Consider the following 18,026-nt stretch of genomic DNA (forward strand, 5'->3'; position numbering starts at 1 on the left):
AGTTCGTCATTTTTCAGAAATGACAGACGATGATAATCAATTTTCGGTATTTTCATTACTTTGGTGAATATTTTAAAATACAGTTAGTATTTTTGACTCCGTTCATTAAATACGTGCTTTATTTTCTCAAATTATATAGGTATTACCGACATAATTATGATAATTAACCATTCTATACAGGACCCAGTGGCTTAAAGGAGTATTTCGTGATCCTAGCATCCTCTTTTTATTACATTTTGCAGTAGATATCCACGAAAAAAGCTTATTCCCAAAATTTTGCGATTTGCGAGTTATGCATGATTATGTGCATTACACTACTCCATAGACAATGTGTTGTGATTTCGTTCTGGTATACCAGAACGAAATTCAAATTTCACGATATCTTTGCAAAACGAATTAATCTGCAAGAATTTTTTGTACATAAACATTATGTAGCCAGAGGTTTCCAGTGATATAAAAATCTCAACCTTTTTTGAGAAAAGTGGGGGATGATGCTGTGGATCACGAAATGCCCTTTTAATACGAAGTCTTTAATATGGCCGTATAAAAGTATGCTTTGGTGTTGATATTCTTAACTTTTTTCGCTCAGGTACACCTGAGTGAATATATACATCCAGTTTAGACCTTGGAATAAAATGCGACCTTTGAACCTAAGTAGCTCCAAGTCGAGCTTCTTTTGCAAATGCTTTTGCTTTGTAATCACTAAAAATATTTTGTAGAATAATGCATGGTATCTCAGTAATAGAAATGCACTAATGCAGACTACTGCCAGCTCCTAAAATAACCTCACTCCTCATGACATAGTTCATAAATATATGCAGCAGAGATTTCTAGTTTGAGGTGGGGATAGGATATTAGCCTCATTCCACATGAAATTATTTATAAGACTGTGTTCTGTAGCCCATAGTGGAGGGTTTTGTTACCTGGGAATGATAATCAGTTTCAACATTATGAGTGTTGACAGATTGATAGTGTAGTGGTCTGGAAGTTGAAGTTGAAGTTAACAAGTTACAAACTGTCCATGAACATATTTTGTTTTATGGACAAAGTCAGCTAGCTAGGTCAGCGTGCATGGTCAATTATACCAAGTTACCAATTGTCCATGAACTTCTTAAATTTGCATTGAGAGATAAGTAATGTGTTCTGACTGTTCTGGATTTGCCAGAAGTTCACAGTGGTCATCTCATCCACACTATATACACAGTAGTCATCTCATTCACACTCTACACAACAGCCTTCCACAGCATCATCTTCAAGAATCAAGACCAACAGAAATTGGAATATTCCGCAGATACAAATTTATATCCAGCATCATCTTCAACGCCAACAGATTGGAATATCCCACAAACACAAATTTATCAAGTTTAAACCATTTTGGGTAAAATGGCATCTGAAATAGAACCGAGCACATTGGAGCTAAGGTCTTAAATTATTTTTTTTGTGTAAAAATGATGCATTGGTGATAAAGTGGTGTAATATTTAAATTGAATTGTATTATTTAGATCGTTAACATGTACAACTTAAAATTTACTTTTTATTTTCATGGGTAACATTCAAGTGCATAGCCCTACATGTCTGTTCCGAATCACTAATGTGACATAATATGTTAAAGGAGTATTTCACAATCCTACTTTTTATGACATTTGTCAGTAGATATCCAGGAGCAAAAGCTTAAATCTCACAACTTCAGTTGATCAGATTGTTTGTTTGCAAGAATAAAATAAGCATGAACGCTTATCAATCAACATCAAAATTGATGAGTACTGGTATCATTTTGATACAGCCTATATGTGTATTTATATGCCCCCATATGCCACTTGTTGTGTTGTAATTTGGCGAACAAGTTTGACGATATGCTTGCTAAACGAATTAATCGGCAAGAATTATTTTATACAGAAACAGTTCTGCCAGAGTTTTCCAGTGGTATAAAAATGATAAAAATCTGAATATTTCTGTACAAAGTGTGGATCACGGAATGCCCCTTTCAAATTGTGTTGAATTGATGTCCAAATTAGTGCACATCATTGAAATTCCATACATGTTTGTAAGTTACTTTAGTATAACTTTGGGTTTACTTTTCATTACCATTTGTATATTACATGTAGCCTACATGTTGAAGTGTTTAAAAAAATCCAATATGGGGTGGGTCCCACGTATACACAAAATAGACCTACGTTCACCATCGAAACCTGTTTTTTACTTCATGTAGGCCTATGTTGTGTTATACTCTGATCAGCTCATAATAGGCGGGACTCATAACATTGTGGATTGATATACATGTAGAATGGCGTACACACACAGCTGGGGGCAGCACCTACGCGAACTGCGCTTTGCATATTGCGTGAATGACACATGCTTTTGTGAATTTACGCGCGGCGTAATTTGGAACTTTATTGACTTGCGCAGTAACAAAAAACGAATAATTCCCCGCCTATTAAGAGCTGATCATAGTATAAATATATAGAATAACATTAAAGCTATGGTACACTAGGACTACATTTTTTTATAACAAGAAGTTTATTAATAGCCTACATGAATTACCACCGACCTACATTGCACAACCATGTTTTCCAATCATGCCTGAGCACTCCCTTTTAAAGGGTTTTTTATTTCGTAGTCCCGACATCTCGAACAAAAACCTTACCAAAACAAGAAGCCCAAAAATGTATAACTCAAACAAAATAGCAACGAATTTGTTGATCGCGCTATCCGTACAACTGATTCAATTTTATGGAACTCATGATTGCAGAAATCTATAAGAACACCTAATTTGTAAAAAATGCACAAAACACATGGCTTGCTGCGCATTGTGTTCTTGTTTGCGTTTTCTTCTTTCTTCTTTTTTGAATTTTTGTTTATTAAATATAATTCTTGTTTTGTAAAAAAGGATAGCTACTCGTACCTTTGACCTTATTATAATCACCACAATAATAATTATTACTCATGTTGAGTAAAAATGTAATCAATACTGATTTCCATTTGACTAATTTTGTTGCTTTGTTCCCTTTTTTACTTTTACTATTTTTATTTAGAGTGTGGAAACTGTTGGGTAAAATTGATTTTAATACAGCCTGTGTGAAACAGGGTTGTTTATCATCTCCCGTACTCTTCAATATCCTTTAAAGCTGTGCGCCTGATCTGCGGAGCTAAGAGACGAGAGCACATAATCTCACCTGACGAGGCCTCATTGACTACCTATCACCGACGTGTTAATTTTAAGTTGCTTGTTTACATGTAACAATATTTAAGATACCTCTTCTCTGATATTGCTTTGTGCAACACTCAAATCATTTCTCATCATTACGTTCGTTCATCGGTTGATCATACTAGGCTCCACACAGTACCATCGCCCCGATATCTTCATGGCAGGAATCGCCACGATGGTAGGTTGAATCCACAGCCACGCATGACCATTTTGTTCCGACCTGTTTGAGACGCATAGTGGGCCGAGGGACATCCGACTAAGGCTATTGACAATAGCTTAGTGACTGACCTCTGTAGATGTCAGTGAGCAATACTGAGCATGGTATACGTCATGACGTCATCCTCTTTTAGACTACCTCCACCAGTGGCCTACGCTGCGCTGTCATCCGCGTATCTTCCGCGAGCCGAGTATTTACGAATGAGGGCAGTTGTCTTTTTTTTTTTGTTCAGCACATATAAAATCAGAATTTTTGTCAGTTTTTGAGTTCAAGACGCACGGTTCTTTCTCAATACGCAAGCTAACGACTATATTCATCATTTTCTACCCCGGTAGCCAAAGATTTATCGTCTGAATATCAAATCGTGCATAGTACATTCACGTGTATCGATCCTGGGTATTGATTTTAGTGTCTCTGCTGTAGAGATCACACTACTAAACACTGCTAAAAAAAAGTTTGAAATGAAAGCTGATATGCCAATTGTTTGGTGATAGTTGTGCTTGACGTGGATGTTTTTCTAATCATCTAAGCATAAAAAGATGAATATACTAAAATTCTGAAATTTTATGAAGGTTTTTTGGTTCCATGGACCAACTGATGTCACAACAGAGGCGCTGAGCTAGCTGTAGAGTTTGGTATGGTTTACATCACACAGTGTCAACACCCTGTATTATAAATATTTATTCCATACAGCTCAATACTCCGTTGAAATCAATATTCTATTATTGACACAGATAAAGAAAGTTTACATATGCATTGTGTTATAGGGCTTGCACCTGGAACTTAACTGACTGGGCTAAACGTGTTCCTTTATACCTATAAAGTAGAATTGTAATTCTCAAAATTAAATATATCACATTTTTTACATTGGATTTCAAAATCTTTACATAAAAAATGCAGTAAAAGATATCCACAGCAAGCTGCAAGGCCCCGCTAATTAGTGTACTGCTTTCCGAGTGAGTATACTGGAAACAAAACCCTGGTTTTACCTGAAAACAAATCGATTTTCTTGTAATAGAAACATCATATGGGGTACTAGAGCATGCACAATTCGTAATAATGTGTAGAATATAGAAACTCTGTGTGTATCTCATATGATAGTCATTGTATGCTTAGCCTGAGTCGCTCGGCCTATCTCGAACAAAATCGCGATGCGTAGCTGTTGAAAAACGAGAGGAGTCGCTGTACTATCACGGCAATTTTTGACACGAAGATATAGGGATGATGACGATGTGCATCATGTTCGATGTACCACTGCGAAAAATCGAGCGGCTCAACTACCAAAAAAATGCTAGTTCTAGGGTAGAATATATCATAAACCTTTGGAATGAACAATGACGTTATAACCATGAGAAAATGACGATTTCTTGGGTACCTTTTAACACATAAAAGAATAGGAACTTGATTTAGTGGTGTGATCCCTGTACATTGTACAATGTACAATGTAATTATTAACCAGGCGATATCGGTATGCTCCATAGTTCCAGTTCTTGCTCCCCTGTTGCCCCCCCCCTCCCGAAAAAACCCAAAATTACGAAAATTTCCACTTTTTATGGTAATTTTGCGCAAAATTTGTTGATTTTTTTTGCCCCCCGAAATTCACTTTTTTTCCTGGCGCCGCCACTGCTTGCGTAGGTGTGTTAAGAACTAAAATTCCATCGGAGACAACCTGCAATGATTGATCTTTTGTTTTATTCCTGTCAACTTGCAATTATACAATGTAGATTACAATTTGCATTTTGGTCGTATTTCCATTCACCGTTATCATATAGCTTTATATAAACGTGAAAAATATAAGAATATATATTCATCCACTTTGAACAGATGAAAGTCATGAAAGTAGAGACTTCTTCTGGAACATAATGTATATCCCACATATAAGATTTAAACTATATTAAGCATGTCAAAACTTTGTGCGAAGTGTTTTAATGTTGTTTGAAATATTGGTGGCGTTTCAGCAAAGGCTTCATAGTCCAGCAGCAATCTAAAAAACGGTCCACAATAGTTTTATCATAATTTTTCAGAGTTTTCTCGTACGTCTTCCTGCTTGTCCTGTGGCTTGGAGTGATTTGCATTTTCATCCCGCCTACCAGATTTATCCAACAGAGGAGACTGTTCGCCACAGTTCTTAGGCCAGCATAGTTCTTGCCATCTTTCTGGCATCAACATAATAACGAAGCCAAAGATGATAAATATAGTGCCCCCGATCTTGAAAGCTCCAAATGCGATATTGCGAAATAGAAAGTCGACAACTGCGAAATAATGAAAAATTAATCACATACTTGGTAAAGAACGTTTGAAGAATTGTACTTTATTTTTACAAAGACTAATTAAATGACATGGAAAAACAGTGTCATGATCGACTGGAATTAAATATAATAAACATAATTTTTCTGCAGGTTTGTCGTCGCAAATAATAATGGAGACATATAGAAAAAGTAACCCAGGACCTCAGGTTTACGAGACCAGTGCCATAACTTCTTGGCCATGGCAGCTTCATGATTAGGTAGGTTGAAATCTGAATCTATGAGCGGTCACTTAATCTTATCTCCACCCCTCATATTGCCCATAGTATCTAGAAGAACCTTAATGCGAGAAATAAATTGTCATTCTCACTGTAGAGGAAACATGATAAAAAAACCAGTGGCATGATCGACGGGAATTAAATATAGTAAACATACTTTTTCAACAGGTTCACCGTCGCAAATAATAAAGATCGCAAACAAAATGCGATCCCGCCTTAGAATCGAACCCAGGATCTTATTACGAGATAAATTAAATTAGTGAAGTAGGCTAGTATACATCAGTGATAAGTCTTACCAGCGTTAAGGGGAATACCAACAACGGTACCAAGTGCAATAAACAGTGGATATGTCAAAGCTATTCCAAAGTTGACCAAGAAATTAAATACTGTGATTAAAAGAAATGAAATATAAAACACATGTAAAATGTTCGAAATGATAAACACAAGAAATCTATACATAGATGTCATACACTGTAACATGTAGCCTATTGATTAATGTACTTTGTAGTTGATTTTTATTGTCATTAATATCCGTACAAACATTAATTCTCTATCAGGGGGGCCGGCCAAGATTGGCTGAATTTTGACGTTGTCATTGGTTTTACACGTAAACACAAAAATGTCTCAAATTATTCCAAACTGTACGTATGTTATTAAGCACTATTTTATCAGTCTAAATCCGTTGAGGTTCGCCAGTGAACCTCATTGTAAGTACTGTTTTTGAATGTTTTGTATGAATAACGCACGGTATGTTTATGATATATACCTAAAATTTCCCCCATTGTGTATCACGGTTCGCTTGGTCTAATGGTAACGGGTCTCGCCTGCGGTGCATAGGGTCCCGAGATCGAGTCCCGCTCACTCCCGGCTATAATTTTTTTTTCTTCACATTTATTTTGAATCCAAAAATATTTATTTTATGTGAAAATTTATACATTCACTGAGAAATATATTTTGTGCATTTTTTTTTTTTTTTCTGTAACGGGGCCAATAGAGCTAAAAACACAACTCAGCACGGGGCGTCCAATGTCCAGGCAGTGTTGCCGTCATATTGTCTGTTTTGTTTACGATATTGGCTGTTGCCACAGTGAATAATGTAGTCCACCATCGTCTGTTCTCTATATTCACAATACGATGCGCCTCCAGCGGGTGAGGTGGGGAGAGGTCAAAATACGCAGTACGTTAAAAAGTCGACATCCAAAGCCCAATGTCCACATTTAATTTTAGTTTATTTGTGTGCGCGCGTACACCCCCACCCAATCCACACATGTTCTCCACATCGCCCGCCACACACACCCCACACCCCCACACACACAAGTACCCTACCCCAACTTACCAACTCCTAATGCAGCATTACCACACAAGTAATCCCATGGTATCTTATCCCATTCTATTATCTCAAATCCGGTATAATAGAAAATGACGAAAAATGGCCACAAGAAAATAGAATTAAACACGGACAATACTGTCAAGAAAAGCGACACTTGGCCGTAGGTGGCGTCTCCGACGTATTTCTTGTAAAGCACCTAATTTAAAAGTATCATTGTAAAAAGAGGATAATTTTTTATTTTCTTCGTTTGAAATTAATAACATGGTAACTTAATTTGGCTTATTGCGCACGTATATCTACTATTCTTTACACTTCGTTCTGCCATTACTGATTATGTATGCCAAGGGTTTATATAATTAATGCGCCATAGTCTTTTAACCATCAATGCTCTTTTTATAATTGATGACCTGAGCGCAAGAAGACCGAAATTCCACTTGGCTCCTCAACATGTATACACACAAGTTGCGTATAGTTTCGAAGAGTTTGGTAATGTTTTTAATTCGGTCTCCAATTATAATATCGGTTGCTTGTAATTCACATAACTTGTTTATAGCAGATTTGCTTATATCGTGACACCATGCCGGTAAAAGGGTAGTACAACATCACATTTGGTCTAATAAAACTATCGGTACCCGATAGGTACCGATAGCTCTTTCGTTTTTTATTTAAACGAAAAACGATAACAATATGCAAATGTAAATTATTATGCTTGAGACAATTTATTACATCACCGGACACCGATCGTACTATAGGACCAAATAAGAGTTAATCAGCCAGCAGTATTCTGGAATAATTTCGTGTAACTTACTTTATATAAAGCTGACCCAATTGCTGCTCCTACTGACAGTGCGACACCAAGTGCTGTAGGACCACTAAATCCATCTGCATATGCTATCAACACGATACCACAGATAGATAAGGCTACCGATATTCCCTGAAAACACAATAAAAACATGTTAACACCATGTCAGGGAAGATAATGTCATTGCTATATAAGTGATTAGCAAACAACAAACAGTCCCTCGTTTCATGTTCTGAGTTCTAGTTTCTCTTTTGTTCAGAAACCAAAAATCAAGGGACAAGAGCAGACCTTGTCTGCAATCATAACACCGAAAGCTGAACTATATACTAGTTAGTTTCTTTTCCCCGGAAAGCAAAACACATACATCTCACCTAGACTCCCCTATCCCCTCATCAATATTACCTCCTCTTCCCCTGTTCCCTCTCCTACACTCTCCAGTGTCTCTTTTTTCTCTCCACCACTTCTCCCTTACACTGTACTCTCCTCTCCACTACCCTCCTCCACCCTACTCTACTTCCCTCTCAAGCTCTCACCTTCCTTCCCTTCCTTCTTCTAACCCCTTCTCTTCCCTCGGTTTCTCTTTCTCCCCCACACACATTCTCTCTCTCCCTCTCTCACCCCTTTCTCATTTATTTCGTGCAATAAACAACTTTAATAAATTCAACTAGTCTATATCTGAAGTCATATAGCTTCAATCGATCATCCCGTACGCGATATGCATATGAATATATGCGTATATGGTCGAATCCAACGAAAAGTGTACACGGCATGTTCAGGGCCATAACTTAAAAGTATTAATCAATTGGCATTCGTTTTTGTATTGTGTTTATTTGCCTTGATCATACGCTTCGCGCCATATATAATAAGACCCTCTTCTGTGAAAAACTTAGACACAGAGACCCCAAAACATGCTATTTTTACCCATTTTTTCAAAATATTTCTTAAAGTATTTTTAAAAACATCTAAATCAGTTATGAAAAGAAGTCATTGGATTGAATCTAAATTGATTTCCTGAAAGGTGTGTATTCAAAGATTGCCTGTTCAATTTTTCACATATTTGTACATAATTATGAATTTTTGTGATACTTTTTGAGTGGTATTTTTTTACATTACCTACGAATACAATTTTTCATAGCACTAGATAGCCTATATCTTTAAAAAATGGAAATCACTAATAAATGCGCAATTGATACAAGCTTTGATATGTCTAATACTGAAATGCATTGCATTCGGACATCTTTATTATTGTGTTTAGCTGCCAGAAATTCTAAATGGCACAAAGGTAGGTTTGGTAAAAAATATGCATTACCTCCGAATACATGTTAAAAGCTGTGTCATTTCCACAAAGTGAGAGAATAGTAAACAATAGTTAAGCAATAGGTGCAGGGTAATACACTCTTTATTTCTACCAAGTTTCAATAGCCTGCGTTTAAATATTTCTGAGATGTCAACAATAAAAGCAAGTATTCGTAGGTAAATTTCGGTAACCGAATGTTACCTACGAATACAATTTGACATCATGACAGTATTGTGAAACACCGCCATTCATGCCAATGCCCATATTGGTACATAACGAAGGCCTGTATGTTTGCTATCAAATCATATGTCAATGAAAGTTGCGAATTCACATACATGTCCACCATGCAAAAGTGAATACGGCTTAATTGTTGAAAAATATGTACTGAAATAGACGACGGTCTGCTCATTTGAAAGAAAAATCAGATTCAAAGAAGATTAGAAGGGGATAAATACTTGGATTTGTCAACTGTCATGTGTGCTTCATTTTAAATGTTTACAGACCCTTCTGGTTTCTGAGTAATTTGTGTCCAAATTGATTTATTCGAAGGTAACTTTTGACGTTTTCGCTAAGGTTACCTACGAATACCATGGAAAAAACGACTGTTCTCATTGTCTCATGATCTAGACAACACAGTGATGGACCCTGGTATAAAGCTAATTGTAGTTGCCCTCAAACGAAAGGTCACAAGACGTAACTGACTCCAAGATGGACTTCACAAGTCTGCAATAACGGTTTTAAGCGATTTGTGTGCAATTAAGCAAATTAAAGTCACTTTAGTGCCTTTGTTTCTTACTTCAATCCTCTTTCAACCGCTGTGAACCGACATTATTAATACATGATAGGGTCTAAAGTATCAATAAACGCACATAAAGAAAATAATACATTCAAAGTGCTTTATAAAATGAAGTTTTGATTGCGATATCCACCAAAAGTCTAATTCTTACCTACAAATACTGAAATGTTACTTACGAATACAGCATAATACATGACATGTGTAATGAAGTGTCCCTACCAATGGAAATTAATTGTCAAAACTTTAAGCGGTACCCCAGGACACTATTATTACCCATATACGGATTCATTCAACAATTATTTATTATGTCAAATTGCTGACTAACTACTTGTATATCAAAATGAAGTGGTCAAAATCTTGCTAAAAGCATCAAAAAATTTTTGATCTAAGGTAATAGCATTTATTCATTTGGACGTCCCATCTTAAAGAGATCTAAAAACTATTAATTCATTACCATAATAGCAAAATTTAAACCTCTAAACTCAATATAGATATTGTTAAATCGCTCATGTTACCTACGAATACCCGGGTTTCTTCACCTTTTCATTGTATAAAGCGTTAGGTGTATGCGTATAATTCCTAATATTCTTGAAAACATATATCCTACTCGTTCTTATACAATGTGTAAATTGATTCATACTCATTTGATAAATAAAATACAGAAACTGACCTAAACTTCATTTTCAAAAATAAACTAGCATAAATTGACTAAGATCATATTGATCGCGTTATAAAAATAAAAACAAATATTTTCTGGTTGAGCTAGCATTTTCCTGACACCCTGTGGTCTACATTACACGAAAAAAGCGTTAATGGGAATATTCCATTTGTTTTAGGTTGATTAGTATTGCGATAGTGAAAGCATCCTAGTGGTATTCGTAGGTAACATTGGGTTTTGATATCACATTTACTATCACAGGTCCTGGATTTATTTTTCAAGATTAGTAATGGCACTTTTGGTTCCTATATGGCCAATATGTCATCAATCAATGGGCAAAAGGAAAAAATTGTGGAGACATTTTTATTTCGGACTTTTATTTTTGGCCCGTGGACACTTTTGGTTGGATTCGACCATATATCTCTAGAGTGTCTATTCTTTTGTAATCTCGGGGAAATTGTTTTCGCAGGGATTATGTGAACATCTACGCCACGCTTTCTAATGTAGATTGACTTGATTGATTTCTCTGCTCGTAAATATTGCACTGCAAAATTCAAACACTAGTCTTCTTTCGTATACTTTGGTCAAGGTAACTTCAAACCATCTGCGGTCACTCGCTTTGTATCAAACTAAAATGAAAACCGAAACTGCGTTCTACAAGTTTCTAACAAAGAATACAGACAAAGGTATCAGTAATGATGTCAATCAAGAGCTTTAAAATAGGTTGGATAGTAGGAAACCAAAACCAATCCTGAAACTCATAACTTGAAACGACCGAATGCCATTTTGAAATCTTCTTAGGGACAAACTCCCGGTCATGGTGATAAACAAAACAGGGTTGATCACGGAACGTTTGAAACTTTTGACTTTGAGAACCACATGAGAACTACTAGATCCAAACATCTGTGTAAGGGAACTATGAACAACATCAAATGCGTGACAGGTATATAACATTTTGATGCAGGTAGTATTTGAAGTCACCAAAACATTGACCACCTCACCTGACCTTCTACACATGACCTCAGAAGCAATCCGCTGCGCCAAATTCGTCTGTTTGTTCGTATTTATGTCGTCGTGTGATAAAAAATATCAATCTACCCTGAGATGTTGGTGCTTGGCTACCCGCATGAATAATTGTTTTACAAGTATGTAAAAAAACCCGTAATCATAATAATATTGAGATTTTATTTGTGTCTGATATATGCTGAATATTAATCATAGCCCTCAAACAAGGCCACCGCCGCGCCGCAACAAAATAACACAATACGCTATTTTAATAACAATTGGACACGATTCTAAGAAGGGATTGTCTATGGTAAGTATATTGCACAATAGAACTGAAAAACCTGATTTTCGTCAATAAACCAGGTTTTTAAAATCGAAAAACCAGGTTTATCAATTCGATTGTCAGAGTTTTTTTTTTTGATAAACTTGGTTTTTCGGCTGATAAACGAGGTTTGTCAAAAACTATGACAATCGAATCGAAAAACCAGGTTTCCGAATTTGATTGTCATAGTTTTTAAACCAAGTTTATCGACCGAGAAACCTGTTTTTTCGCCGATAAACTTGGTTTTTCAATTTGATTATCATAGTTTTTTTTTTTTATAAACCTTGTTTTTCAATCAAAAAACCAGGTTTTTCGAATTTGATTGTCATAGTTTTTGAAAAACCAGGTTTATCTGCCGAGAAACCTGGTTGTTCGTCGATAAACTTGGTTTTTCACTGATAAACCTGGTTTCTCAACCGAAAAACCAGGTTTTTCGAATTTGATTGTCATAGTTTTTTGAAAAACAGTTTTCTCTGCCGATAAACCTGGGCTTTCGCCGAAAACATAGTTTTTCGATCAAAAAAACAGGTTTATCGACGAAAAACCAGGTTTTTCTGTTCTATTGCGCAATATACTTGCCATAATTGTCACATCCAGATATAATAATTTTTGATTGTACCATTTGATATTGATTTACCTCCGAGTATAATGCGACCGTCGGCCATGGTACGAGTGACACACTGATTGCACCTGTTTGGTTACACATGAACAGCATTCCATCATAGGTATTAGAGGAAACCTCTAATACCTATGATTCCATGCATACCATCATATTGGGAATTAAATGAATTTTGCCCAGGCCTATTCCGATTTAATTGACACCTGAGAGCCGCTATGTAGGGGGCCTTTAAACATTGCCTTACCCTTGCAGGAAGAAGTTGTATTCTCTCGTGAAGCCATATCCAGGAGAATGCATAGATGAACGCCGTGTTACTGGCGAAGAGAGCTGTCACATCGGCTGCCGCTATCAATCCTAACGCATATACGTACATGTAATTTGTTACCGCCCAGCAACAGCAAAATGAACCAGACAATATGAAAAACGCCTTCAAATTCAGACCACGTCTCCCAAACACTTTCTCAGCTTCTCTTTAAGTAAGAAACAAAAAACAAATATTGATTTAAGAATAGAGGAAATAGAAGAGGATCGGGCAAGTAATCCGAAAGTTAACTTCTCTCAAAATTGACTCATTATTCTAATAACTTAATCGTTTTTGCTAATGACCTATTGTATCGTTATGAGTTTCACATAATGCCGAATACGGATTCATCCCTCCTTCTCTGTGGTCCCTTTTTTCTATAAGAGAAGTTATACGTCTTCAAGTCTTCAAATGTTGTTCTCCTAAAGCTAGACTTATCCAATGAGTAAGGTGATGATGCTAATAAATGTGCAGAGTGCGGAACAACAAACGGTGCGAGTAAAACGAACTGGAGAGCTGATTAGAGAATAGAGATGTTAGATGACTTGATGATTAGCAGTAGACTGCAATGCCCTCACTGCTGGCAGAGCTATATATGGCCTGGACAACGTTAAAAAAACCTTTCACAGATGAACCTAACAGCTTATCACTGGACAATTTCCAAGGGTTTTACATCACGAGCTGTGTATGGACTCCAAGCTGTGAAAAAAGAAAACTTCCAGCAGTTGAGTTTCCCATTAACGTTTTCCCCTGAAATCATGTTGATTTTCTACTATGATATTATATACGGCAAGATGTTTGGAGATATGTGACAAGACTGTGTTCCATTAGTCATGTTAAACTAACAGGTCTGTAATTCTCAGGTGAAGATTTCACTCCCTCCATGTGTATGCCAGTGACAAAAGCATTTCTCCAATCATCTGGAAGAGTTCCTGTTGTAGCATTGGTGCAAGTTTAGTATCATAATCATGAAGCATCCTGGCTGGTATACTGTTTGCCCCCTGCCTTGTTAATGTTTATTTGAGTAAGCTGTTTTATTAAATAATAGATAAATAAATAAATTTAGGATTTATAAAGCGCCTTTCTCCAGATCTTAGAGGACTCAAAGCGCTGTAATTTCGCTGCAATGGTAAATCATCACAATCAGATCGCATCACCTATCCGCATTTAGATTGTAACATCCACCAATTAACTGTGCAGCTCCCCAAATTCCATTGGGTGAAGGAAGTTTTTGTTAACCAAACAACTAATCACCGATTTTTGCGATACAGGAGGAACCCGGAGATCCCGGAGAAAGGCAAAGTGTCCTTTGTTAGGAATTGCTGATAAATTCTTGTCAGTAAATACTGATGAGGAAAACTGTTTATTTAGGGCTTGTTTCCAAATCTGATATTAATGTGGGGATACCTACTGCATTGTACTGCGTCATGATTATGCCACTGAACTTGCACCAATGCTGCATATCATCTGCATGTCATCATTGACGTCACTGCCACAGCAGGGTAAAAAATACTATAAAAAAGTCATCTTCACACAAACCTATTAAGTGCCTGAATGCCTTCCCAGCTTCTGTTTTCCGATTTGATCACCATTGCACCAACGACATACACAGGATAACATACAAACATCCATACCGTAGAAAACCAGACGTTGAACGAAGGCGCGAAGAAGTCATCTGAATATGTGCTTTGTGCAAACTGTGTGGCTCCTACCCATGAAACGGCTATACCAATTACTATGCCGAAACCAAATAGCCATTTCTTTATGTCGGTGGCAGAATTAGGTTCTTCTTCGATAATTTCTTGTTGTCCATGTGCTTCAGCATCAGTATGCTTTTGGTTTTCTGGCGGTCTGGCAGATTTTCCTGTTTCAATGTCTCCATTGCGTTTATCTGCAGAACACAATATAATATACAAATATTGAATGTTTATGAGTTCAATGGTAAGAATATTTTCATGAGGTGAAATATGGAATGTTCCATAACTAATAAATAAGTTCCCTTGCTTCCACTTAATTTTATAAATCACCAGGATAGCAAATAAAAGATATGTAAATGCATATTTATTTTAGAAGCAACACCCGCACCTAAAATTGGCGAGTCGAGGTGGAAACCTCGCGCTATACGCGATAGTAGTTAGCCAATCAAATGGCCAACTACTAATAGTCTGAATAGTATTTGGCCAATATAATAAGAATTATAGCCGTAATAAGGGTGGGCCTATATATTGTATAATGAAATAGCATACTAATAAAACTGGTTATGTACTTACACTGGTGTCATTCTTAATCACCACCACGGCAATATTAAGATTGACCTTTGACTTATTTATGGTAATTATTGATTATACTGATCAGATATTATAAGCCTAACATAATGATACATGGCAATACGTCAAAATATATTCCAAGCATCGTCCGATTATTACAGAATATCATGATAGGTCTCCTGCGCTTTCTGTACGTTGCACTATTATATCAAACATGACAATATTATATTACTTGAGTTTTGATTTTATGTAAGAATTATTAATCAAAATAAATTAAAGATGAATTACCTTTAGAGTATTCTATTGATACCGAAGACAAATCTTCTTCGTCATTTGTTATACCTTCATTTGTATAAGCTTCCACACTGTAGCTGGCAGACATGTTTCACTTTGATGTAAATTTCACGTTGTTAATAAATAATGAAAACAAAATGCACAAGTTTATAAATCACGTGTGTATACGTAGGCTGTGGTTTCACCTGTTCACCGAACTTTTAACTTTGAAACTCATGCTTCTCTGAAATGTTTGGCATCGGAATGCCTCGTGTACATGATAATCTCAGACAACCAAGATGGCCTTACAGACTGCTTACATGTCTCGTAATTATCTATTCTTTGCTCACTATCAGTATTATATAAACGTAAATAATGATAACTGTAATTCGCTTCTATAACTTTTGTATTGTCTCGAATGCATCGCAATTCAAATCTTAAAATTATGGTTCAGGCTCATGACCGAAGGTAGCCTCAGGGTCCAGAGTCCATTTCGTAGTGACGCAGCTATTATTTTAATAACGGAACGACTAAAGTAGGCCTTGTGTGACAACAGAAAGTTTAAGAAATAAGTTTGTATAATTTCATGTTTAGAAAATTTGTAGGCCTAATTAGATTGTAAACCAAACATTGAAGATGTAATATGTGTATGCATGGTCAAGTTTGATTTATATTCTTTCACTTTGATGGCTTTTTACGACTTAGTCGGTACACTTAATCTTTATCACTATTATCTCCTCCATATGATGACGATTTCGACCTAAATGTTTACATATAAACTCATTCTCCAATTGATGAGTTCGCTTCTGACGTCATTGCCTGGCAGTATGCGCGAATCATCACAATTGCAATTGTTAATTCCTTGCCTGCCAGTATGCGCGCGCCTCATAATATTATTTTGTTTAAAACTCCCGCCACATCATAATAAGGCTATTGAATAGTGTAGTGGTTGCAGTTCGCTCAAGCATATCAATATACCAGTCCCTTGCCTTTGTTAATAAACATTGAGGTCAACACATCTGTGAGCGTGTTTATTCGCCATAGAAGTGACGTAATAATCGGATTAACTACCATAACAATCTCGCCCTGCACTAAAATCACCTGTGTATGTCACCAAACATAGATTGAATACAATACCGCTCTTTTCAAAGATACGAATCTTACAGGTGCGAGTGATTATATTTCTTTGACATCTATGGTCCAATGCACAGGCACCGCGTGAACGATGTAGTGCAGGGCGATATATTGTATTCATCTATTGGTATGGTAGTTAATCCGATTAATTACGTTACTTCTACGGCGAATAGTGAGCCAGATTATCCGGTAATTATCGTATAATAGCGTATCAGTACACGCTCTATGTTGTCATGTTTACACCTTTGCTTACATACAACAGGGCATGTTAAAGCGAACCATTTGATTTCAGGAATATGGGAGTTTTTGAAACTAATGAGTAAAAAACATGCATTAAAAATTGAAAATAAAAAACAAATTCACCGCCTTCTGCAAAGAAGAAATAATTCGCCAACTTAAGGGAGGTGTTATGAGCGAACCGTGGTTTGGATTCCAGAGGGAGGGTGCCTGTAAGAGGCACAGCCATCAGAAAATGAATAACTGAGATCGCGCGCCAAATAAACTTACTGCAGTAATTTTCCAAGTCTTTAAAAAAATAGACATAGGTGGGAATCGAACCCGGCACCTTCCGGTTCTGAATCAACAGATAGTATCACTAAGCCAACTTCCTATCTGCAATAAAACCTGTGATATTAATTCTTGATAATGTTTCACGGAAAAATCAATACTAATGTACGATGTCATTCAAACTCTAATAGAAGTCCCACAACTAAAGTAGCAATCGATAAATCTGCTCACTCAATCATCAAATAATCAATCGATAAATAAATAAATAAATAAATAAAAAAATAAAAAAAAAAAAAATAAATTAATAAATTAATAAATTAATAAATAAATAAATAAATAAATAAATAAATAAATAAATAAATAAAAAAATAAATAAAAAAATAAATGTATCCGATCTCTCGAGCCCCAAAACATCATCAAATAAATATATAATATAAATATAAATAAATAAATAAATAAATAAATAAATAAATAAATAAATAATACAAAAAGAAATTATAAATTAGTTTTTCTAGGACCTACGCTGGAAAAATAAATCAGCGCATAAGAAAAAGAAACAGACGCTCGGATTCGAACAAGCGACACTGAGAACAGCAACTAAGAAACCACAATGCCTTAGACCACTCGGCCATAGAAGCACACAGTCTTCTCCTTGTCAAAAAATATATATTAACCTTTAACGTTGCGCAATATTGGCACATGACACGGGCACATGTCTGTGGGTAAAGATACTGCATGATAGAAAGGCGTGCAAAGGATCTATCCCTGA

At 36.1% G+C, this 18,026-nt stretch overlaps 1 protein-coding gene across 1 annotated transcript; it reads right to left on the bottom strand.

Annotated features, from left to right (window-relative positions):
• Positions 1-5,048: 5,048 nt before the first annotated feature.
• Positions 5,049-15,725, bottom strand: LOC140166128 (solute carrier family 35 member F3-like). Its single transcript, XM_072189515.1, has 7 exons — positions 15,632-15,725; positions 14,616-14,967; positions 13,020-13,245; positions 8,085-8,210; positions 7,283-7,472; positions 6,243-6,332; positions 5,049-5,674 (listed from the first exon to the last, which is right to left on the bottom strand). Exons 1-7 carry the CDS (start codon positions 15,723-15,725, stop codon positions 5,433-5,435), a joined length of 1,320 nt encoding a protein of 439 aa, XP_072045616.1. The 3' UTR covers positions 5,049-5,432.
• Positions 15,726-18,026: the final 2,301 nt, after the last annotated feature.

This window comes from Amphiura filiformis, chromosome 12 (assembly GCF_039555335.1).
Source record: "Amphiura filiformis chromosome 12, Afil_fr2py, whole genome shotgun sequence".
NCBI classification, from domain to species: Eukaryota; Metazoa; Echinodermata; class Ophiuroidea; order Amphilepidida; family Amphiuridae; genus Amphiura; species Amphiura filiformis.

Coding starts and splice junctions, on each gene's coding strand:
- LOC140166128 (XM_072189515.1), bottom strand. CDS start 15,725: ATGTCTGCCAGCTACAGTGTGGAAGCTTATACAAATGAAGGTATAACA. Junction 13,246..14,615: donor GGCATTCAGGCACTTAATAG/GTTTGTGTGAAG, acceptor TCTTACTTAAAG/AGAAGCTGAGAAAGTGTTTG. Junction 7,473..8,084: donor TTGGGTCAGCTTTATATAAA/GTAAGTTACACG, acceptor CTTTTAAATTAG/GTGCTTTACAAGAAATACGT.